The 24,529-nt window shown below is 40.4% G+C and overlaps 2 protein-coding genes across 3 annotated transcripts in view; one reads left to right on the top strand and one right to left on the bottom strand.

Moving 5' to 3' along the window:
• The window catches only part of LOC112458256 (MAP7 domain-containing protein 1-like), a 32,697-nt gene extending 8,187 nt beyond the window's left edge, over positions 1–24,510 (top strand). Inside the window, exons 1-9 of one of the 2 annotated variants that reach the window (XM_025021795.1) lie at positions 1,049–1,547; positions 5,614–5,866; positions 19,303–19,365; positions 20,631–20,698; positions 20,927–21,041; positions 21,633–21,801; positions 21,904–22,046; positions 22,193–22,323; positions 22,399–24,510. In XM_025021795.1, coding sequence (XP_024877563.1) covers positions 5,618–5,866; positions 19,303–19,365; positions 20,631–20,698; positions 20,927–21,041; positions 21,633–21,801; positions 21,904–22,046; positions 22,193–22,323; positions 22,399–22,756 — 1,296 coding nt within the window. In that variant the 5' untranslated portion in view covers positions 1,049–1,547; positions 5,614–5,617 and the 3' untranslated portion in view covers positions 22,757–24,510. Of the gene's footprint in view, positions 1–1,048; positions 1,548–5,613; positions 5,867–19,302; positions 19,366–20,630; positions 20,699–20,926; positions 21,042–21,632; positions 21,802–21,903; positions 22,047–22,192; positions 22,324–22,398 lie in introns of those variants that run through there. The other variant, XM_025021794.1, reaches the window with a different exon arrangement.
• Positions 12,820–19,292, bottom strand: LOC112458257 (pancreatic lipase-related protein 2-like). The gene is made up of 6 exons (XM_025021797.1): positions 18,803–19,292; positions 15,749–15,848; positions 15,265–15,413; positions 14,288–14,523; positions 13,827–14,070; positions 12,820–13,651 (listed from the first exon to the last, which is right to left on the bottom strand). Exons 1-6 carry the CDS (start codon positions 18,855–18,857, stop codon positions 13,413–13,415), a joined length of 1,023 nt encoding a protein of 340 aa, XP_024877565.1. The 5' UTR covers positions 18,858–19,292; the 3' UTR covers positions 12,820–13,412.
• Positions 24,511–24,529: the final 19 nt, after the last annotated feature.

Genomic DNA, 24,529 nt, shown 5'->3' with positions numbered 1-24,529 from the left:
CTCTCGGGTGATAGAGCTTTATCGCGAACGATTTCTGTAGACGCTACGTTTCTCAGATACGATGATAGCCCGATATTGTTATTGGCCTTTCTCAACTGCCATTCGACCGAAAATTGATGTGGGTCGGTAGCGCGCGTAATCGCGCGCTCTACCACACGAGTGGAGCTACCCTAAGTTAGGGAGATGCGAGGGTAAGGGAAGCATCCGTCACCAACTCCCCGGGGACCATTGATCTGACATTCTCTGCGATGACGTCACCGCCGTTCGATAGAAACGGGTCAAACGTCACGAAAAACGATCTCGCTCGAAATTCCTGGCTGTGATTCAAGAATAATGGCTTTCGCCCCTTCTACATATGCATGACAGTACTATGTAACAAAATGAACGATCGATTAAAGCCGATTTTTTAATTTTCTACGCGAGTAGTTTTAAGGATACAAATTAATGGTACAACGACAAAAGAGATGCAGTTTGAATTCAAGCTGCAATAATTTAAGAAAGAAGTCTACATTCCTAGATGACAATAACTTTATGAAAGTGATTAAAATAGTTAACACATAGTATTTTATTTTAATTATAAATATTTGCCAGTCTGTTTTATAAACGTTAGTTTTCGCAGTTAGTTTCTTCACAGAAATCAATTATTGCGATCCTAATTCAATACCGGACATGCTTGAGAAAGCAGAACGTTTATCGGGGAAACCTCCATCGGAAGTTCACTAAACTCGAATACCATAGCGACGTGAGATTGTTAGATCGGGGGTGGTTTAAGAGAAAGAGAGGGAGAGGGAGGGAGGGGTAGAGGCAGGGCCACCTCGACATTGGGAAAGCTACGCTTTGGCGAATCGGAGGCAGCAGCAGGAACACATCTCGGAGGAGAGGACCTCCCACAAAGATATCCCTTGTTTCTTCCCGGGCGCCTATTCACTTTGCTTTTCTCTCCTCCTTTTATCGATCCTTCTCCAACTATACAGAGCTTCTGCTACAGAGCCAGCAGCAGCGCCAGCACGCCACCATCAGCATCAGCAGCAGCACCAGCAGCACCAGCACTAGCAGCAGCGTCGACAGCAGTCAACATCGTCCGTCATCCCTCAGTGGCTGCCCGGCCACCAAGCCGGCATAACTGCTTCGATCGGTCGGTTCATGTGGTTCTCCACCACGCATTGCGTCACGCAGCCAGTCGTCGGCGACGCGCGCCCGTCTCGTTAGAGCTCGGTGGAAAACATTCTCTGGAAGCGGCCGACGCGCCGCTCGGGGTGCGCACGAAATACGGAGTACGGGTACGAGTGCGGGGGCGCACGAGCGAGTCGGGGGTGCACACGGAGCGCAGTGTGCTCGCGAGGGTTGCCTGGCTGCGCAGGCACGCCAGTGCAGCCGCCGGTTTACCGCCAAGGCAGGGTAGTCGCGCGGCTCGACGATGCATCCAGCTGAGCTGAACTGAGCGCACACGAGCAGGAGGCTCGTGTTGCCGGCGCAGGCCACCCTCCCTTGCTCCTTTTTCTTTCATCCCGTTCGCGACTTGTCTTCGAGGATTAAGGCAGGAAGACGTAAGTGCGAGATGCGTGTTCATCGACCGTAGTACCTGGTGGTTGCACGTGCCTAGAATGAGAAATTTCGATGCGCGTATCCTAGGGGAGCAGGCTTTGGATTTTACGAAGTGTAAACTCTTCCTCGATTCGTCGTAGAAACGTTTTATTTGGGGATGTACCCCGCCGTGGGGTCGATGAAGGCAGATGACGCGCGATGGTCGATGGTCATTTTGTGGATGTGTAGTACGCATTGCCTTGGCGGGAACAATGACAGGTGACGAGAGACATAGTCTCTCTGCACTTCGCCACGCGTGACGTGACACATCAGGCAAAAGTTGCTGCGGAAATGAATAAAAACTTAATAGAATTTTTGTTTGCGATATGCAAGCAATGGAAACGTGTTCTCCGTGATATCACCCGAAATTATGAGAAGTGTTGAATTTTCGAACTTAATTATGAAGAAGATCGATGCAAAACTCACGATTAAATAATTTTTCGTATCTCGTTGTGTAACAGTTGACGGAAACCTGATCAAATAATTTGCGTTAGAACAGCAAGGAAATCCCACCGCGTTTGTGATTAATGTTTCTTGTCTGGTCGCTTGGCAAACAGCACGATGTATGACGGCACGTTTAGTGCTTTCGGAACTCAGCCTCTTTCGTTCTCTGCGGACTCGACGATCATTATTTTGCGTCAAACAAATCTAACGTACTAATATTACGCAAAATTATCGTGCAACATATTTTTAATATGCTAGAATATGCGCTAGACCAACATTGGAGTATATTCGATTAGAGTATTTATCTATATAGTTGACTTTTTAATCAATATTTAATACGTTGAGGTTTAATTAGCATTCACCAATCATCTATACCTTATAATTTAGTAACTTGAGTTTATATCTATTCATTGACCAATAGCGTTCTGGAACTAGAGCTAGAGCCGACATTCGTCGCGTTGTCGTATTTTTCATTGAAACAAAAAAGAGCTCCCAGATCGATTCTAATAGCGCGGCAAGTCAATCGAACAAAACTTGACAGTGGAAAGGGCATAAAAATAGCAGATAGAGGGTGTACTTGGCCGTAGAAATATCGTGAACGATGTTATCCCGCAATGCTGAGTCGTCCTTGCTCGTGCGATTGCCGTTACGCTGTGTCAAGGCAAACTGCATACGTACGTGTGATATCAGATCGGTCCGATAATTCGTGCTCTAACAACGTAATAATTTTCTCCGAACACATTTCGACCGCTCCTCATAACTACCTTCACTCCCCGACGCCTCCAGTTTCACGGGGGTGCGGCTGACACGTAATCCGCCCGAATTTCAGATATTAAAGGTAAACTTCCGCTGATTTTCTCCCTAACTCGCTGGTAACTTGTATTATCAGCTCTCGACTGGAAATTCGAGTATTATAGCGGATAACCGTTATAAGAAAACAATTTTGCAAGTTAAATGTATCAGATAATCGTTAGTTTATAACGTTAATCCCGTAAGCGATTGTAATACTTAATTAACAGGTTTAATTACATTGATTATTGCAAATTAGTTTAGTATCAGTTACACGTGCCGTTTACCTATATCGATCGACAGCTCTCTTGCGCTCTCCCGGTGGGAAAACATTTCTCCCCATGATTTCCTATAAAAGGAAATCTGTAAAAAGCTTGCAGTTTTGACCTTGTCCTTCACGAAATTACTCCGTGTCACACATCGTCGTGAAATCCCTCAGGTCGTATGTGTTTTCGCGGCGTCGAGTGCGAAGTGCAAAACAACGAGTCGATATATCGATTCATTTCCGATAATATATTACCTCCCATGACGATAACGCGGATATGCACATATACGTAAACGTATCGCGTATCGACATGGTTGATCCCCTATCTCGTATCGAATTTCGAGTTTAACGCGCCATCCAAATTATCCACGGCGTGAAGAATGCGCGAAAAAGTACGCCCTCGCGTTTGGCGACGATGATGTATCGATCGTTGCACGCGCCTACCGCCAGAAATAACTACAACGGTAATCACTTTTAGCAGGCGAAAGTAATTTTAACATTTATTATACTCTCGGTAAATTTCCAATATGATGCAGGCACGTGCAGAAAAAAATTTTACGCGTGGAAAATCTCTTCGGGGAATCCCTTCTTTTTTTCAGAAGAGAAAATATTGTGAAGCAATTGCGATGATAATTCTGTGACGATTAAAGTCGAAGCAATTTTTCTCTGGACGTACATAAGTGTGTCACGGATTGTTCACTCGACCACGACGATCAAGTAGTAGGCGCAATCGCTAGTATACCGGGAATTATAAAGATTCCAGAAAATAAACGTTTAACCTTTAATGCTGATCATTTGTTCGCTGGGAATTACGAAAGCGTCTTAAAATTATCTTGGCGAAATGTTTGCGCACACAGATATGCAGAACCAGATAAGAAAACGTTGATTGACGATGTATTTGTTTTTCTCTGCGTGCTCTCGCATTGAAATTCTCGAATTGATTTAGCATCTCGTGATTTCAAGTATTCTTGAAAATTGCGCAATCGCAAATATGATATGATACGTTCGTAGCTTGCCAGCACGTACAAGTCGCATTATGGGAAATCACTGGCATAGACAACGTGAACGTAATGCCGCCCGTGTAACCACCGACACTGCTGCATCTTCCTAGTGCGAGTGCAACGAAGCAAGGTGCACGACCCGACTCCGGGCAGCGACGATATAGAGCGAGCCGCGTGTATTTCTAGAGCACCCGGTTTAAGAATAGAACAGCGAGTAGACGACTGAATTAAATATAGACGGTGAATGACCGGAAAGTAGATTACGAAATTTCATTGAAGTCACGAAGATCTGTTGGCGCAGTTAAATTTCGTATCTTTTTGTCGGACCCGTAAATCCTTAATTAGATGCTCGATAGTAAGTAGGCAAATTATCAATTTTTTCCTCGTTGCCGAGAAAGCTCGATCTGGTTTATGATTCCCAACAGAATAATTATAGGCGTTTGATGAGCGATTGCAGTTTTAATAACTCCGGAGCAGTCTAATATGATCGATGAACGAAGCGGTCATAATTTATAAAGTTCCAATCTATTTACTTGCAGTTAATACAGAAAAAAGTTTTTTTAAATTAGATTTGGAGCAAAATATTTTATCGTTCTGCTAATCCTTTAAGAATTCGCAGATATATGCAGCTTCAAAAATAGCAGCAATTTCTTCGTAGCTTTTACATCAAGGAATGCAAAAATGTACGAGAGATTACGGAAATAATCACAGCTCTGACAGTTGCGAGATTAAAGTCGCGAGATTTGAGGATATATGCGGACGGGAAATCGCTTTCCCGTAGATATTACAGCAAGGAACACATGCACACATACACATACATACATTAGGGAAGATTATAAATATCTAGAAATAACAGAGAAAGCAGAAGAATAAGTTCGTGTTAGGAATATACGACAACTAAAACCTATATCCCGCGCCTACTATCCCAGCTTGTAGCGACTTTAAAAAAAAAAACAGATTTGATGGGAAACCAATAACCAATAGCTGGTTCTTTTGTCGACCTAAAATTCTCTATTCGTTTGGCAATAGAAAGCTAAAAATTTTGCATGTCGTCGAGCGCATCATTTTCGTGCGAACTGATACTTTAGGATTTAATGACGAAGCGACTGAAATGAAAACGTGGTGTATATTAAGCGTGAAAAATCGGAGGTAAAGAAAGTTGGCAGCAGTAATCGAGCTGGACGCTTTCAGTTCACCGGATGTTCTTCAAACGAGCGGAATAGCTGACGTCGTGGTTCGATATCCTCAATGGAGCCACAATGCACCGGGACGAGTATATTGTTCGGCGCAGTAGTACACCGTGTCGGTCACTGAATTCCTTGTCATTAGTTGATTAAGCTATGACAATGCTTTAGTCATAGCACAATTCAGAGAGAAATATCCAGAACAAAAGAGGCATTAGCATCCTGATATGTGTAGATCATTCGACACAATATAACTTTCTTGTATAGAGAAATGTGTATTGTAATATTTATAATTTATCTAATACTTAACAAGAGGGTCAAATTAATTTTTTGGGATGTCTTGCAGAAAGATGCCAGCAGCTGGTGCGGCCGTTCCGGCCGTTGCTGAGGGAGCCGGTCAGCTGGAGGACCTGGACGAGCCACCGGAACCACGTGTTCGTGGTGGTAGTGGACGGGCCGGCTTGATGAAACCCCTGGTGGTGTTAGCTCTACCTGGGATGTATCTCTTCTATAAGTACAGCCAGTACAGGCGGGAACAGCGCGAGTTATCCCGCAGAAGAGTAACCGAGAGGGAACTTCAACATCTTCATCATAAAATCGTGAGTGAATTTTTAGTCGCATCTGTTTGTTAAATTTTTGCCTGCAGGCAAAGAACTTGCACATGAAATGCGTCTTGCGATTAAATTATCCTACCTGTTATTACGTCATAAGTTCGAATTTATCTTTAGTGGCCAATCAGAATAAAATAATGATTTCGACGTTTGTACATATTATTTATTTATGCTGACTCCGAATATATCAAATATCAAATATTTTTGCGCTGGGGAAACGAAAATATAAAGTTGTACCGAATCGAAGGTACGAATTGAAGAGCAAGGAAAAAAAGAAAAACGGATAAACGGTAGCCGAAAATAAACGTGATATACTACTATTGGCCTCAATAGCCATTTATTATACACATAGCCGACGAGATTGCTTTCGTTATACTGTATTCCGAAGACAAACGACAATTCTGAAACGTGACGCGATGAAAGTATTATTGCCACCGATATTGATCCCTGACGTGAGCAACGACGGGTTCATGGGAAAAATCATTTTACCCTTTCTAATCAAAGGGTTCACTCTTCTCGACGTACGTCGTTTATCGAAGGCCCGTCAACGAGATGACGAGATTGCATACCTCGGCTCTACGAGGATGTTATTAACACGAGCGGTCGAGGAAGGGTGAGAAGGAGGATAAACTGTGCGAGAAAGCGCGAAGAAACGATGAAAGGGTTTGATTACCCGGGGGTAACGTGATCATTCCCCGTCTCTCGGAGGAAGCTGTATCATCTCCTGAAGAGTAGCCACTTATTTTTGTATAACGCGATTTTTATTAAGCAACCTGCTTGATGACGTTTTGCCTTTGTTATTATTTCGGATCCTCACGTCGCTCGTGTTACTTCACGAAGGAAATGAGATCGTACTGCGTAATGTTATTTCGTACCTCTAAAACTGTACCTTCACTGTATCCGCATAATTTTTCATATCAAGTAATTCTATAATCAACCTTCTCATTTTAACTTTGTATAGAGGAAAGGAAAAAATATTTCAATTTTCCACCGCTACCGCGGTGCGGAATTTATATATATATGTAATTCGGGACTGTTATTTCGTTCAAGCTATATGCAAATATTTAAAAAAAATTAGCGGTTGCCGAATGACCCATTGGACCTCCACTCGAGAGATAACTAACGCTGCGGAATTTACCTATAGAAACTCGAGAAACTCTGTAAACTCTGAACACGTATTGATTTCCATCCGTCCCGGGCTGTCGTGCTTCGGTCAATTTAGCAGGTGCTGATCGTTGATGAAAGGGCGACTTACGATGACTCGCCCCTATAGTATCGGAAACAGCATGTCTTCGTTGAAAAGTATTGAAAGATAGTTTTTGTTTGAGATTCCGATTGGATAACGGAAACCGCGGGAATTTGTCTCCTGCGACAATTATTCCACTTATATAAATTAAATCTCGGCTATATGCGACATGTAGAAGCTGTTTGGAACTCACGACATAGTGCTCCAAACATCCTCTCAAGGTCGTTCCTTGCAGCGTCTCGGTTTGGACAATTTGTTAGGTCAGTGCTGGAACTTGGCGAAGCAATCGCGGCAAGATGGAGCGTGTAAAAAGTGTCCCCGCGCTAGGGAAACCTGCCAAGAAGCAGCATATACCGTCGACGGATCGTTACTGGAATATCTCGAATACCTCGTGCAGCCTCCATAACCGTGAGTCGCGTTCGCGGTGCCGTGGAAACCGGAATTTCACCGAGTCAGTTCACGTCCAGCCAGCTGATTTATCACCACGTGCTACTCGTTATCGAAAACTGTAACTGCTGGACAGCGGACAGAAAGCGGGACGCTTCCGATATTCCATTATCGGCGCGAACGAAAAAGCGAAAAAGAATTTTGAAAGAAATTAAAATTATATTAACGTGCTAGTGTGATATTAAAGATTGAACGATACCAGGAGGACCTTGGGAGTTTCCGTAAAGAAGCGATCAACTTCAACCTTGACAATAAACACACGAACATTAGTAAAAGCAACCGAGTAAACCGCGATTCGCGTCGCCTAAAAATCAAGCGATTTTTATGAACCGATGGAGCTTGACGCGAGATGTAGGTGACGGCTTGCGTTTCCCAGATAAGGTTCACGCCAACTCGACGTTAAGATCTCGATCGTACCTGGCCAAGCACGTGGACCTTATTCGCTGTATTCGTTTATCGCCGCGGCCGTCGCGGCGTCGTGACAACGACGATAGCGAAGGATAGGCGAAGGACAAGGAAAAGAAAATCGATGTATACCGGTCACTCGAGATTATCGGCGTCAGATATCACGTTCTTCTTTATTTTCGATATTGTTTCAACGCTAGTCGCGACAGTGTCGAGTTTCCTTATCCACTTATGTTTGAATTGAAACAAACGCCGTTGAAGCAGTGGAATATCATTCAACAGTTCTTATAATTTTTATAATTTTGTATAAAATATAAGGATTATCGAGTTAAACATCTTTAGATTTCAGCATGAATTTGAACATGAATGCTTAACTTTTTTTTGTAGAAAATCCAATCAACTTTTATATTACACATGCTTTAATTTTACGTTGTATGCACTTTTCTCTCAGAGATATTTTTCTTTATATTAATCTAAAAAATGGGCACATATATACGCATCCGAGGTACAACAGTTATAAAAACAGAGAGAATTTTCTCCCTAGATGCAACGTAATTGGATTTGCAGAAAATAACAAGCCGACAGGGTTGTATTTTGTGGTAGTGACCGTCGACTGACTTTAAGTTTTACATTGCTATCTGCTTCCCCTTTCGAGTCACGTAAGTGCACGTCCACGCGATTCCAGGGACTCATTGTTCACCACCTTGCAGCGGCTAACCTCTCCCCCCCCGTCGGTGCCGTCGGTCGCTCGACGAACTAACAAACTTTTCGATCCACGGTTATGGCCAGCTAACGATCCAAACTGCGCGGTTGTTCTAACACTTTTCGATGAAATGTTCATCTTGTTGTTGAAACTTACTTTATTTCACTAGGGCTGCGGTCAACTTAACGCTACAAATGCTTCGAAGCATTCCTCTTCTCCTTTCTTTCAACGAAGAAAGAAGGAGAAGAAGAACGCTTCAAAGTATTTGTAGCGTCAAGTTGACCGTAGCCTAGGTACAAGACTTCAAAATTGTCTGGAAATGCTTATTTTAAATAATTAAATATGTCAATATAAAGAATGTTACTTTTTAATATAATTTATTTGCCAAGAAAAGCGCGTTTTCCTTTTTTACTGTATATATAATTAATCCTCGGGATATAAATTATGTTGCGTGCAATTTCAGAAAGCGCATGCATATCAGTTTAAAATCAGGAGCTCGTGATACAAAGTTAAATAATGAACGCGCAAGAGTTTGGTCGTCGACCTCTATGCGTTCGACATTAAGAGTTGATAATATCATTAAGAATCGCACGAATCACCATAATGCGCGAACGCTAGAAACATAGGTCGATGCAATCTTTCGCTTTCGTCGGATTGCATGAGCGTTATTTAATTTCGAAAGATAGGTATTTGAATGGCTCTTTCTCTATCCGTCTCCATTATGTATATAGTATTTCGTAAAGATTCTCTCCATTAATTTTAACTTGACTCTTTGATATATAAACATTTTAAGCGATGCATAAATTAACATAGCATTAACGTATCGGATTACAAGATTGATTTCAAGAAATTAGAAATTAGGGATTCCAGCGAGCGAATTATTAGACTCACCCCATTAATTAGTTCTTGTTAAAAAAAATTTTAAATCTTGAATAGCGGAAGGGTATATATAATTTTCTGCATCTCGGTTATTCAATTCTCATCCTCTCTTTCCCAATTCAATCATAGATATTAATTAAATTACGGATGCACTTTATTTTCTAAAAATAAAGCGAAAAATGGAGCAGTTTAAATTCAGTTTCATATCGCTAATTTGATATTTTCGAAAATTTGAAGTCTAATTTATTTTTACGTTCGAAGGTTCTCTCTATTTTGACGCGTTGCAAATAGCATCCCATTAAATGTGGATGAGAACGCAGGTTTGCATTTATCTATGGTGCTATTTCTGGCTGTTTGGAAAAAAGAGATTCAATTTGATTATTCGGGTTCCATTATATTATAGAACAGCTCGGAATTAGAACAAAATGAAATGAATTAAATGGAAGATAAAATAGAAGAGGACGAACAGTTTGCGCACCCTTCGAATTTCAGCAACAGTCACGAATGTATAATATCGAGTGTACTCCCGGAGCTTGTAATAATGAACATAATGACCACGAACACAGAAAGAACAAATGTGTGTCGGCGTAGTTCACGTCCTTCGTGAAGAGGCGTTAACGAGACGCTAATGCCTTGGGCGACACTCTCAGACATATAAACGCTATATGATGCTAATTAACTGACATCATCAACATGTATTTTACAAAGATTTTTTTATGGTTTTATTAATAAATCGGTGCGGAATACAAAACCATACAAGACAAGGAATAATTTATTTATTGCTTGCCAAAGCTGTCATTATCTCAGTGATTGATATTACAAGACAAGCTGAGAAGAATGAGGGTTACCGCTTTAGGATATCCTGTATATGTACTTTACTCAACTTTACTCAAGATAAATGATTCGAAGAATGGAAAGGAAGTATGAATGGTGGAGACAGAGTATGTATAAAGAAAGTACTCGTCCGAGTTTTTCTTCATATGCACACATAATGTAACCGTCATAGGGTGCAACACGCGAATTGCCCGGGTTTAAGCATGTTCAACAACGAGAACAAAGAAGGATCGATATCCACGACGACGCCGCGCCGCGCCGGGCTGATAGCGGCGGCCGCGGCGGTGGTACGTTTCGTGTTTCGTTTCTCATTTCCGCGGAGGACAATGCTCCCAACGATGCAAGGATCGAATGGTCGATACAGGGCAGCGATTTTAGCAGCGCGGAAACCGCCGACGTTAGTTCGTTTCATCGATTCGCGAAGTGTATGAACGACGACAACCGCGCGCGAGAGACAGTTCTATTTCTTCGTTGGCTGACAAAGAAAATTCCGCATAAATATTGGCAAATTACAAATCCCGAGCTTTATTATTAAACAGTTAAATTTACAGATTCTTAAGTGATCTGCAAAAATATTTAAGACGCGAAATGGAAATATATTTATCGGTCATTGTCATAGAGAAAAGAGAGCAATGTAAAATCATAAAATTAATAAGTATTTAATTTTTGAAAGCAGACAGCGCCGAATTTAATTCTGTCGAAGAAAAAGTCTTCTTCAACTTGAAAATTTCTAGATGATAGTGGATGAAAGGAAATGCAGAAACCTGACACGCGCTGTATATGTATAACCATGAGAGAATATAGCCGGTAACGATACTCGAGGGAGCTTCTCCTCGAGAGAGAGGAGGAACCACCAGCACTGAACACGGTCGAACGTGCTGAAGCGTAGACTGCGAAAGCCGTCTTACACCTTCCACGTAACGTGGTCTTTCAAGACTAGGGTCATCTATAACCCTGGCCATTGGATTCTTATCGACCTGCCTGCCGTACTGAATTTTTCAGTATACATGTCGGGTTGATTGACCGCCGGCTAGATCCCACGGAGTCTATGTCGTTCGTGATTCTAAGACTTACCGTATTTCGATTCTGTCAATTCTCCTCGATGTCTCTCTCTCTTGAGAGAGAGAATCTTCTCCGTCGCTTCAAGAAGAATGCGCGACTCTTTCGCTTTTCACGCCATGCGCTTGATTCCATTCGCTTATTGTTCGTTCTGCGAAATGTATTCCGAAATCGAACGATGCAGTTTAATGGTACGCGATCGTGAAAGGTCACGATGCTATCTTCCAGATGAGTCAGGGAATGTTTCTGCCGTACATAAATCATCCTATCGATCTTGAAATTGCATTCCGACCACTGAATATGTTACACTGTTCTGTCTACAGTTCGTCTAACTTTTGTTGTTGTTTCGTTGTAGATACTTCGGTATTCCACATTCCCTGTTATGGAGAGTTAACTTTTTTCAAATCATTGGCAATTATACCTTTGAAAGAATTAACTTACAATCATAATCATAATACCAAGAGAATTTAATAAAGAGCTGTTTTTGTCCGTTCACTAATTTGAGAAATCTTCCGCGAGACATCTCGCGAGTTACTTTTGTAAAGAGGCGTTATTTTGGTCTAATGAGCGTGAAAACGACGGACAGAATTTTCTTGGCGACGTGCAATTTGACTGTCTCTTAAGTTCGGCCAGCAAGTTCCATGAAGTTGGACGAGTTTCGCGGAACCGTACTTTCTTTAGCGGACGGACTATGAACTTTGTAAGAGATAAAAGGAATTTTTAAACGTTGACAGAGACAAACACAATATATATAATTTAGTCATAAATAATTTTTGAAACCTCAAGAAAGTGGGCGAAAAGGATTGCAACGTTTTACAATTCGCATTGCACGTAAAATGGTGCAGAATAAAAGCAGTACAAAGCGATTCGTTCGGTTCTTTGAAATATTTCTAACTTCCAATATGCACCTAGTTCTTCATTTGTATTCGCTCAAGCTGTCACTTGTAATTTTTAATATGAACACATGTTCCCCGTCGTTCGAAGGGCATATGGTTCCAGAAGTTTCCATCGATTACCCCAGATGGAAAATAATAAAATTCTCTGGCCTTGAAATTTACATATCTTGAAGGCAGGGCGCATCGAAAATAACATGAAAATTACGAGTTGCTCCCTCGATTATTAGCGTTCTTATTTCTGCTTTATGCTTCTTATATACCTTTTACATAAATACATAAAATCATTGCTCTTAAAAAATAGATGACATTTTAATACAGTTAATTAACAAATTCATTCAAGTGATTGACACTGCATACACTGGAGTTTACACTAACTCTTCACGCTCATTAAAAGTATACGGAAAATACAATATTTACAAGTCAAATTGTTAAATTCCGTATATTCTTATGTATATTCTTAAAAATCCAGATTTATTTTTAATATCATTTATCACGTAAAAGTATTCTTCAGGTCATGTTTTACTATTGTAAAGTTTCAGTCACGTATTTTACCTGTATGGACGTATAACTATATAATCATGTTATGTGACTATTACTCGTATATCATTGACACTTAAAATTAGAATGATAAATGTTGTAAACAATGCGCTGTTATCTGGCACGAGATCGTAATACTTGGCATTAAAACAGTCGGAACTAGTTGTTTCCTTTCAACTTATCAATTCGAATCAAGCTTTTCGATATCGCTGCTACACCAAACCACGTTCCATCACGAATCTTGTTTGTTTGTTATTCTAGGGAAAAAATATTTCCGTCCTCGCTTTAGTAATCCTCTAAAGAAAAAGTACAACTAATTGAAGCCGCGAATCGTTTATAGAGAATACTAAAGAGATAACGACAGGAATACAAACTTTCCCGCAAACACATCGTATAAGAAGTACAAGAAATATCTTTTTTATTCTCCCAAGCTTCATCCAAGACAATTATCCTGGTGGGAGTAATCAACATGAAAAATCGTTCCGCTTCTTAATCTGGTTCATCCAAATTAAGATTATCGCATGATTCTCATATGCTAAGTTTACGATCTGTCAAATTCCTGGCATACGGTGATCGTGAGTTCGTGCTCAAGTAAAATTTTCCCCGATACTTGGAATCAGCTGCGAAACCCATGTAAGCCTCAGGTTTCCATACGCAGCTCGCTAGAATCCCGGGTCGCCATCTTGGGCATCGACTCGCGGGGAATCCGTAGGGGTTCTCCACTGATTCCGCGTAATAACGCCATGCTCGATTGTGTCCACAGGTAACTAAATAGACAAGCGAAACGTTAACGAAACTTTTGACGAGAATATAGACTTAAACTTAGACTTATTGTTAGACTATGCTTTAAACGATATTGAAAGAGAGAATTAAGTATTACGAGAAAGAAAAATCTTGACAGCGGGAAGAGCGCACGGCTCGACATCGTAACGAGTCACTCACTATATTGATTTATAATTCTCCTGAAGCCCATGCGAACAATGCTCTTCAAATCGCAACCGGGCTGTCGTCTCCCGCCGCCGTTCGGGTAAAAATCGACGTGACCAAGTGGTTGAGGGAATCCAAAATTGCCGCCGTCAGTATGAATGACATCGACGAAGACAGCGTCAGCCCATGTCAAGTGACCGTCCTCCCCGGTATTCATGTATAACGGATAAGCCGGGTCCAATCCGGTGATTCTACCTATCTAAAAACGCGTTTCTCAACATACACACATATTTAACATATAGTTTGTCAGTCGCGTTTGTCGATATCGCGCCTCGATTGAAATTTTTGGCACTAATGCAGTTCCGATAATGCGGCCTTCGATTAGTCAAGTGAACGTGCAATGCGGTGTAACTCTCTATCCCCCCCTCTCTCTCTCTCTCTGGTGATCGTTATTAACAGATCCTACAGTATCTAACCTTTCGAGGTGCCAGAGCCTTTCCCATAAAACCAGCAACTTCCGCGCCTAAGCTAAAGCCGATCACATGAAGTTTGGATAAAGAGACAGCTTTTTGTGCGTCGAGCCAACTTATCATGTGTGCTAAGTAAGGTCCGACGACTTTGGCATTTCTCACTGCCGATATGTACCATGGTAAGACCGCCAATTTAGGCCAGTTTATCAGTATCACGTTATAGTGCCCACGACGGAGATAAGCTGAAACAAAGAGTATGCAATTGGATTCTTAAAATAATTAATTATAACATATATATATTGAATTTTTAATTATTGAAATTATTCAATCATAGAAACAAAAACTTTTTAAAGTACTAAAGTCTTCGTACGCATGGTAAAAAAAAATACAAGAAAATATCATTGTTCAATCACTTCACTTGATGACTTGACAATGTAAACCGCGTTTGTAGAAAAATCATCAAGCAGGAAGCAGAATTTTTCTTTCTTAAACAAACAAATAAACAAAGGCGGCTCCTTTGGGGCCGTTGAAAGTTAAATTGGATCAATTCGTGCGCTGAAGAGTAGAAAACTTCGCAATTTATAGTGCCAAGTTATGGTGTTCACTATTTGTCATCCTGACAGTACCTCTTGAGGTTTAGCAAGATAGATCCCGTAGATCATGTAGTTACTAATGGATCTAGCCTACTCGCTCACCCCGAACTTTACGAGCGGAAAGAAAAACGAAGGTATCGCGATGACTTTTAAGGAGCTGTTTTGGCATTCAGAGCGATACATCGCTGTGGTATCACGCGCTTACCAAAAAGCTGGAAATGTATCATACATTTGTTATCATCGAAGTAAGCTAAAATTTCATTTTCAAAAACTTTTCAGAGATTTTTGAAACTTTTTTTGCGAAGTACTGTCAAATTCGACAAATCGCTATTTCTCTATGCATTTAACGATATGGTGCTTATCGCTTTTGGATATTTATAAAGTACGTACCATTTCGTACAGAAGTAGGACCTTTTCCTGAACTACTATCGCTGTATCCGTGAATGTACATGATAGTCGGGTGTTTAACGTTGAAATTACTCTTCTGCAACGTTGTGGCATCATTAAAATCCAGTACATTTGGATACGTTGGATTCCGCCTGTCGTGGATTAATGCGAAACGCAAGAAAAATGTCGCTATGATGAGCAAAATTTGTGAAATTTAACATGATCGATGATAGACTCGTTGATTTACGGACTATCGAAAAACTAATTTTCAAATTCTAGTTCATGATTAATTAACTGATCTATTTACTCAAATAGCTTACATCTTTCTGACGAGCTAGTAGATTAACAAAATTTCCGGTTAATTATTATTAATTTCCGCTTAATATCCTCAATATTTACAATATTAAGGTAGGAAAATTATGTTCTACCGAAGCGTTTGCTCTACATTATTGTGTGACGGTGATTCTGATTCATGAACAACGCGTACCTGGTATACAATAGAAATTGGACGTCCTGATTCAATCGTATAGGGCAGCAATAGAAGCACGTACCGGTAGGAAGCAGAGTCAGATGCAATATAGTATCTCCTGTAACAAAAGTGAAGAGATAATACCTTTAACAGAATCGGAGCTAATCAATTTCAATTTTCCGATTGTATAAGATATATAATATATGAGATCTTTAATTAAAGAATTGTAAAACGCAAACGACTACTTCGAATTTATTTTTGTTCTTCAATCGACCTCAGCCAGGTTCAAGAATCCATTTGATAGATACCGTGATTGGTACGTAATGTATATGTATATGTGTTCGAATAGCCGTTATTGGTTCAATCCTCTACGCGTTCTGTCTTCCGTTAAATTGTGCATAATACCAACGGTGACGGTCGGCCTCGACCAATCGCCGCGGTCGTCGTCATTGAACCTGACGATGGTCACGTCATGTCGCGTGTCGTACAGCCGACGGAGATCGACGGTGCGCGATACCCACCCTAACGAAGAAACCTTTTAGTTCCCCTCGTCGCGCAAAATGTTTCGACGCGAAACACGTCCACGCAGGAACATTGCTCGATTTCGTGAACACGCGAAAGAACTTGTACTTATCTAAATTCTAAAAGGTAAATAATTTTTCCAAGTTACGTTAATTTCCGACACCTTTGAGTTCGATCCATTTAAAGTATCTATTTTTATCTTGTGATTCCAAGGAAATTATCGTCTCCTTCAACCGTTTAATGTTTTAATAATCTAGAACGTTTCTGATTGAATTCCGATTGCACTGTTGGATTCAAATGAGTTAATCGTCAGGTAATGGGTGCTGTTCCACGTAAGGTATAGATTCAAAAACGAACATGTCAAATTATCTCGTATCTATATCTTGTTTGATAACGTGTATCGACGCGACACCAAGAAAAACACAGAAATAATTCGCCATTCTTTCTACTTCGGCAATACACGTGATGCCGTGTTCCGTCGTAATTAAGCTCGCACGGAAAGCGTTAAGTGGCTGTTGAGTTTGCTCACTCGGTTGCACCTCGCGCAATCCCTTAAACCTTACACTCGTCGCGTCGAAAATGAATAGTTTTTATACGAAAAATTCGCATTGAGCAATAATTTTAATTATTTTACGCAAAAACATTTTTCGAGCATTTATATTGCCGAAAAATAGAAAATGTTTGATAGAAGCATCGTTACCACTCGACAGCGGATGTCGAATCCAGAATTTTAACTCACGATACTTGTCGCCGCGCTAAAACGATAAAGGCAGAAGAAACAATTTTTACAATTAGTGAAAGCCTCTAATGTAATTTACGACTCGAAGCTCGGGGATTTATTTCACGATTGCGCAACGGGATAATTAAACGCATTTTCAAGTAGTCTCTCGAGAAATAGGTCGCCGTTTACACTTTCGTCATGATATTCATGACGCTTTTTCACGCCTCGAAGCATTCCACCGCGGAAACAATCGTGGCCAACGGCTATATCAGCGTAGATTAACGATACCGCCGGATCTGTGGAAGAAACTTTTGCGATCACGAAGAAACGTTATCTATTCCGACAAACCGTTATAGCGGGCGAAAGGAGTGAACGGGATAATCTAAAGAGATTGGTCTTTTGCAATGTCGGTCATCGCCTTGTACACAACCGTTATGGAAAAACGTTCGCCTTTTTATTATTGATATGATCAGCATTACCATGCAGCAACACGCTTCCGCAAATTGCGCCAGTTTGATGATGACACTGCATCGAGAATGTAATTTTCGCGGCGCGATTCTTCGAACACTGCACTGGGAACGTTTGCGAGATCGCCGTAAGCTAAGAATATATTTTATAACGCAATCACACAAGAGAGAAAGACGTTTCAAAATGTCGTATAATTCATACAATTATCTTGTTTACTCCTTCACGAACAAAATCTCGTAGTGCGTTGCATTAAATTGCCATTAAGTTCAAGGGGTCATCAAATCTAGTCAACGACGATCTTTAATGTGAAAGCAATGTGCGTCCCCAATTCTCGCGCTAGTTACACCGGACGACTCGCGGTAGTGGAAAAAAGGGCGAACTTTAATTCCGCTGTGGAAAGCTCGACTTTTATCTCAAAAAAGCATGCTACTTGCCGTGTCGCCGTATCAGGAATTTATTGTACCGCATAGTTAAACGCGTGAATGTATTTTCCGTGCAGAATGCGTTACGCGTCCTGATTACCTGATTTCAAATGATATCGGGGAATTTCTCATTTCTCGAGCGGATCCACATGTTCCGGTTGGATGAGATGCACACCATATCACATATGTGTATACCGGTCATGCCGGCTATTTACGATTAAAAACAACGAAGATCTACGTACGTCTTAATTGAGATGGGATACGTGTATACAAGAGCAGGAATGGAGTCGAAAATGTTTAACGTAGTCGATTATTCGTTTACGCAATTGGACACGTTACGAAAACAAATGTTCCCATGCCATGCATTACGCTTTGAGCCGACATGTTTGCCAAATTTGTTTCTCGTTTAACGAATCATCCATCATCGCTAATTGCCAACGGAGTCGAGTTATATTTGTAGCACTTTTATTACTCGTTAGTATCGTTAGTATAAATCACACCGGCGTACATGACATCGCTTATTATTAATGAAACGGAATTGCACTTAACGCGATCACGAGCGTCTAGATGGAAAATTCACGCGAGTAATTGCGCGATCTAGTTTTGATTCAGTGTTGGGGGTTAATAATTTTTCTACAACGTTAAACATATATACAAACACTGTTCCTTACATTTGACTATTACTCTTCTAACTTCTTCTAACGGAGTTAATTACACGTTTTGATAATTACTATAAATTATATATAAATGTATAACAAATATATATATAATTGTATAATAAATTATTAATGCACACACAGGATCGTTAAATATAATTATTATACGCAGTATTGATATATTAATGTGCACGATTTGTGTTACAACGCACTTGATGAAAATAACCGGCACTCGCGGAAATTAGAAGAAATATCGAGTAATTTAGCACTGGTCGCAATTTACCTCTTCGAACAATATACAAATGACAGAGCATAGGCACGAGAAACGATGGGAGCATTGTCGAGCACCCGAAAGTTTCAAATGGCGCGCTACACTGAAGCCTTTTGCAGTATCGTCTTACACCAGATTCGAGAGGAAACTGGTGGGACTCAGCAGCAGCTGATCGTTTTGTAGTGCTCCCATACCATCATCTCCCGTGAGCATAACGATCTACTTTTTTGTTTTTGTAAAGCTGACTGGTAATGATACAGTAACATGCTAGGCATAAATTGATATTATGAAATTGATTTAATTGTTTCACTTCCGGTGTTAAAATTGTATACGTGGTTGAATCGAGAATAAGGAGTACATTTTTTATTTGTACGAGAATATTGTTCTCATTTAGAGGTAAATGATTTTCCATCATCCAAACATTGTGTAACAAAACTTTCTTCGTGAAGAAAATTAAATCTTTGTCGTGATACCTTGATAAGAAAATATTTATTCTTTCTTTTTTTTTCCAGGACAAGTTGCTGACGAAACTAGAGGAGAACGAACCAGAGTTAGCATCTTCGCAGGAAGATGAGGTAAGAAGCGAGTCGAAAGCAGGAAGCAGATTTTCTTAGAGCGATATTTTTAAGCATTATAAAACGCTTAATCGACCGTTCTGAAATAGCACAATGAAATCGAATGGTGAAATTTTCCTTTCTAGGCATTATTCGAGATTGTCGTGGATATAATTATGAAAAAAACTAACTCTTTTTCCGCTTGAATCGGCATCGAGTGATATAAGTAGTAACTGTTTCTTTCCGTTGGTTCTACGCTCTACTCTTTAAGATTCTCTAAGATTTAAACTGCTCGCGCGATAGATAATTAAATAAACTAACTCGTAATATTATTGACATACGTTTTCTATTATTAGTAAATAAATGAAATTTCTTTCCAAATATAGATACGAAATAAAACGCACACCTTTTTGGTAACTACACCGCACCTATGTAGGCATAAATCGAAGTTAGTCAATAAAAAGAAGCTTAATGGAAATTACATTTGCGCATAACGCGTGTAAATTAAATTGTATGTACATTAAATTGAAGCCATTCTTTTCACTGAGACCTTCATAGTAATCCCTTTGCCATGCCATGCAAATAACGAATATAAAAATAAGGTATATTTTAAAAAATACGCGTTTTATTTTTAAAATAGATTACTAAATTTGACAGAATGTACTATAGTCTATATTAGGGTGTAAACATTATATGGTCCTGAATAGAGATGCTGTATATCTTCTCGGTTCGTTGCATTGCGTTACGCTAGATTGGGCCATTAGGCTGTGAAGAAAATGACGATAACAGAGCACTTGTATCGCGTAAAATATAGCCAGCCGTCCGGAAAAGTCGCAATTTCCGAACGAATTGGCCGTCCAATCGGTCGCAAAAGTCGATTAACGACGACAAAGTGGCGGTTGCAACCCTTCGATTCCTGACGTGTTCGCCCATCCTCCCGACTCGAGCTATTAATATTTCGATTAAAGTGACGCCTAATTACGTTACGTCGATTATGGCAGCCAATCGCGTCCGTCTCGATCCTCGTTAAACAATGAGGTGTTACATCGTGCGTCCTGGGATTTAATGACATTATATCGGCAAACGCGTAAAAACTCGGCAAACGAAATAAGAGCACGCTCCGTGATGAACGTGAATAAAAGCGGCTGCTCTCTTTTTTTTACTCTTCTTCGATTTTTTCCCAATCCGTCGACAGCCAGTATTATACATAACGCCGTGATTGCCAATAAAAATCCGTTTGATATTGTCACATGTATATCCAACGAATACGCTTTATTTTTTTTCAGTGCGTCATATGTGTGAATGCGAGAGCGACAATGCAAACTGCACCATGTGGACATCGAGTGGTTTGCAGGTGAGCGAACGAGTTTAAAGTAAACGCAGATTTCCACATTAATCTTCATTTTAAATGCGCTTTGTACTTTCTTCCTATTACGCGGGAGCTCTAAATAAACAGTAATTATTTTTCACGTCGGCGCTGCGGCGCCGTATATTTTATATACGTTAAAAGAACTGTTCCTTTAATTACGATGTCTTGGATGTTCGTTACGTTAACATCACATTCGTCTCCACCGTTTTGCAGACGCTGCTTCGTCAAGACTATACAAATGGCGGTGTCTCAGAGGCTTTTGCCGTTGAGATGCGTTATATGCAGAGCGAAGATTCTACGGCTGAAGCAGACTCTCATTCCGCGTGATGTAAGTGACGATATTACCGTTTTACCTCAGACGAATTTCTCATTTTCGGGTTCACGCGTTAATTGCTCTTCCCTCGTTTACTTTATTTCTGCTTTAAAAATTCTTGTATAAATTTAATTTTACACGTTCTCTTCCTATCTCGCTATATAACGGCGCGTTTCGCGTACAAATCAATTTCATGCCTACTGACATGATAGCGACGGAATCGCTGTTAATTGGAGCAGATTCTCAAAGCCGCCGATACGACCAATTTGTACAACAGAATGCTTCGTATTTAAAGACAGATCTCCACTAATAAAAATCGCTAAAAATATCGTGCTACGTTCTTTTTCAAATGCCACTCGTAGTACGCGCTCCATCCTTCACATAATTAATCGTCAAATGTGCTCAATAATCCATTAATTATCCATTAAATAGAAAGTAAATTGTGCGCGCAAAAATACAATTTAAATAACTTTTCATGCCGATATATCATAATTTAACGAATTTTTTTTTATTCTGGCAACAATGTTTTATTATAACCATTCCAGATATATTTCGCTTGGAGAAATACGAATCGATTATGCACTGTGAGATTGTTTTGGCTTGTAGTATTCGATGTCGGGTAAATCTTGGGTACTCCCTCAAAGCGCGTCAGAGTACAACATGGGCACAGGCGTTACAGCCGGCGTGTCCGGACCTGGTGGCAGATGGGGAACCGGAAGCGTACCAGCCTCTGCTTCTTTATACTCGATGGCCAGCGGTTCGTCCTCCATTTCTGGTTCGTAATATTAAGCTTCGCAAATTGCTAGTTGCATACAATCTACTGTGGAAGGAATGTTGAATACAGTACAAAATTTCGAATTTGAATTCACTTATGTAGGAGTGTCTTCCGTCTCTTCGGCAACTTCTTCGTCCGCGAATAGCACCGGAAGTTCCTCTCTCGGTAAACCGACGAGGGTACGGCAGCCCACAGGCGTCACTCTCAGACGTTCTCAAACGCAATCGATGAAAATGCGAATTCAGGTTAACAGTTGATCATAATATTCGATGTAAACACTTCATGTTTTTATCTAAAGTTGTGACTTTTTAATTCCGTAAATATTGTATTTTTTGAAGTAAGTTTTTCAATGTGTAAGTCAGTGGTATACATTATTCATCAAAATTTATAGGAGTATCAAGATCCGGTTCAACAAATCACTGAAGAGGAGGAAATTATGCGAGAGAATCGAGAACGCCGATTGCCACCAATCAAAGAGTTCCAGAGGGACTATCGTGCTGGCAAAGCCTCTACCAGAATCAGGTAATCATCTTTACGATTTTATTTAGCAGTCGGCCGAGAGCAAAGGACGGATTCGTTATGTTGATGCATTTGCAGATGTGCTCAAAAGATTGTGACGCAGCTGGAAACATCGCCGAGTCCAAGAGGCACATCTGCCGTTACAACGTCGACATCGTCGGCATCGTCATGCGGCCGCGCCGCGCCTAAACGACCAGCGGCAGCGCCGAAGATGACAGTGGTTCAGGAAGTGCAGAAGTCGAAAAAGGAGAAAGAACGAGAGAAGGAGCGGGAAAAAGCGGAGAAAGCGCGCCAGAAGGAGGAAGAGAAGGCAGAAAAGACTAGGCAAAAGGAGGCGAAGAAGCTGGCGAAAGAAGAGAAGAAGAGAGCGAAGAAAGAAGCAAAAGCACGGCGAAAGGAAGCCGAGGAGGCCCCTCTCTTGAGGGACGAAAAGTAAGGTCTGACTGAGCGTATAGAAATCTCGAAAAAGATATCGAGACATCGATCGTCGTGATACAGATATCCTAAAGAGTTCTCGACGACTGATGGCGTTTTTTATGGGATTTTATATAGGATGAGTTACGGACGTTTGTATAATTACGAGGACAAATGGAGCATCGTAAGTGACAGTTGCTCTGATGCCTTTTGAAAATTTCAACAACCAGCTATTGACTAATAAACATGGCCTAGCGCGAAAACGGTTCTCCAAGAAACGAATACTTGGCGCGATTGTAGAGATTCCGTTTGTTAATAAATCCAAGATATGTATGGGGTTCCTTTATTCCTTTAGTAAAGTTATAACGCCAAGAAATTGTTTCAACAGTCCGTAACTCGTCCTGATGTCCTCGTCATCTTAAAAGAGAGGTTTGCGAGAAGGCGATGAGAAGAAGTAATACCTAAAAAAGAAAAAAACTCTAGAAGCGGCCAAACTTAGTAACCCGTCATATCGAGTTATCGCGGACTAATACTATTATCGATAGGAAAACTCGAATATAGCGCTACAATCTTTAAAATTCCAAGCGAATTATTTGAACGTTATACCCTTACTATCACGATTTTATTTATTCCGAGAACATCTTCTATAACTTGTTTGAGTCATCCTGCCAAAATCTGCCATGAGATCTTTATTTAGTCCGAAGTGATAACCCCTTAGAGTTAATAAAAACGATGCGCAAACGTGATCTCTACTGATTATACGTATGATCATCGCAAAAACTCAATTCATAGTTGATTCACTCGCGATAACCATCCTCGCTGCAACATTTAATCGCCGATTCCACTTCTCCAGTCAATTTAAACTAGTCATCATGTTCTCGCCTAGTCCGAAAAAAAAAACACTCGACTCTCAATCTTTTTACCCCCATCATATTATAACATCTCATCTTAGCAGAGAATTGCATGGGGCGAAATGCTTGCAAAACACAAAAGAAATTTATCTATTTTATTAGTAGCCTAGTAAGAAAAATTTATATGAATTTATAATATTTTTAATGTTTTAGTATGTAAAAAAAGGTTCATTTTTAGAATCCCAAGAAGGTCCAATATAAAAATTCACGTATTTATAGCTTCCAAAAGCTCGAAATTTTGCAACTAAAACAAAAAAGAATGCAAGCATTTTTTTCCGCTTTTGCATTCTCCCGTATTAAATACTCCTCTCATCTATCATATGTTGTAAATACACCCGCAAGAACTCACAAGCGGACGTGAAGGACTTTCGTGCCGCGTGCAAAGTCGTACAAGCCGCGAACGAGAGTAGCCTAATAAGATCGATTTGTTAAAATGCGCGATAGTATACCTAACATAACGAAATAGAGTCTTATATAGTACACAATATACACAATTTATAAAAATATATATATATTATAAATATAGGCAGAGAACAGAAATTTTTGAAACGCAGCGCGTGTCTCGTTACTGTTCGTGAATTCGTATAGGCTCGTAGAAACTCCCGTTATCGATTATACATATTCGGTTCGACTTTTTTCCCCGCTCGACAATTCATGAGCAACTATTAAACGAATGAAGCAATTAATTAATGAAATCGCTATATTGTATGGCGTATAGTAGGTTCCTTATACGGTGTTTTAAAGATGCAGAATTAAATGAGAATTACGCGTTGATAGCTTTAATGACAAAAACCCCCTGTGTCGTCGACACACATACATTCACACCTACAAAAAATTCACACACACACACACACACACACACACACACACACACACACACACAC

This window comes from Temnothorax curvispinosus, unplaced genomic scaffold (genome assembly GCF_003070985.1).
Source record: "Temnothorax curvispinosus isolate PA1 unplaced genomic scaffold, ASM307098v1 QBEX01008784.1, whole genome shotgun sequence".
Lineage (NCBI taxonomy): Eukaryota > Metazoa > Arthropoda > Insecta > Hymenoptera > Formicidae > Temnothorax > Temnothorax curvispinosus.
Note: the sequence above shows the minus strand (reverse complement) of the source record. Positions and strands in the feature narration are given on the sequence as shown.

Excerpts from the sequence above, each read along its gene's own strand:
- LOC112458257 (XM_025021797.1), bottom strand. The coding sequence starts at position 18,857 with ATGCTCCCATCGTTTCTCGTGCCTATGCTCTGTCATTTGTATATTGTT. Across the intron at positions 15,414-15,748 it reads CAATTTCTATTGTATACCAG|GCGGAATCCAACGTATCCAA; the intron begins GTACGCGTTGTT and ends AATCCACGACAG. Across the intron at positions 13,652-13,826 it reads GAGAATTATAAATCAATATA|TTACCTGTGGACACAATCGA; the intron begins GTGAGTGACTCG and ends TTGTCTATTTAG.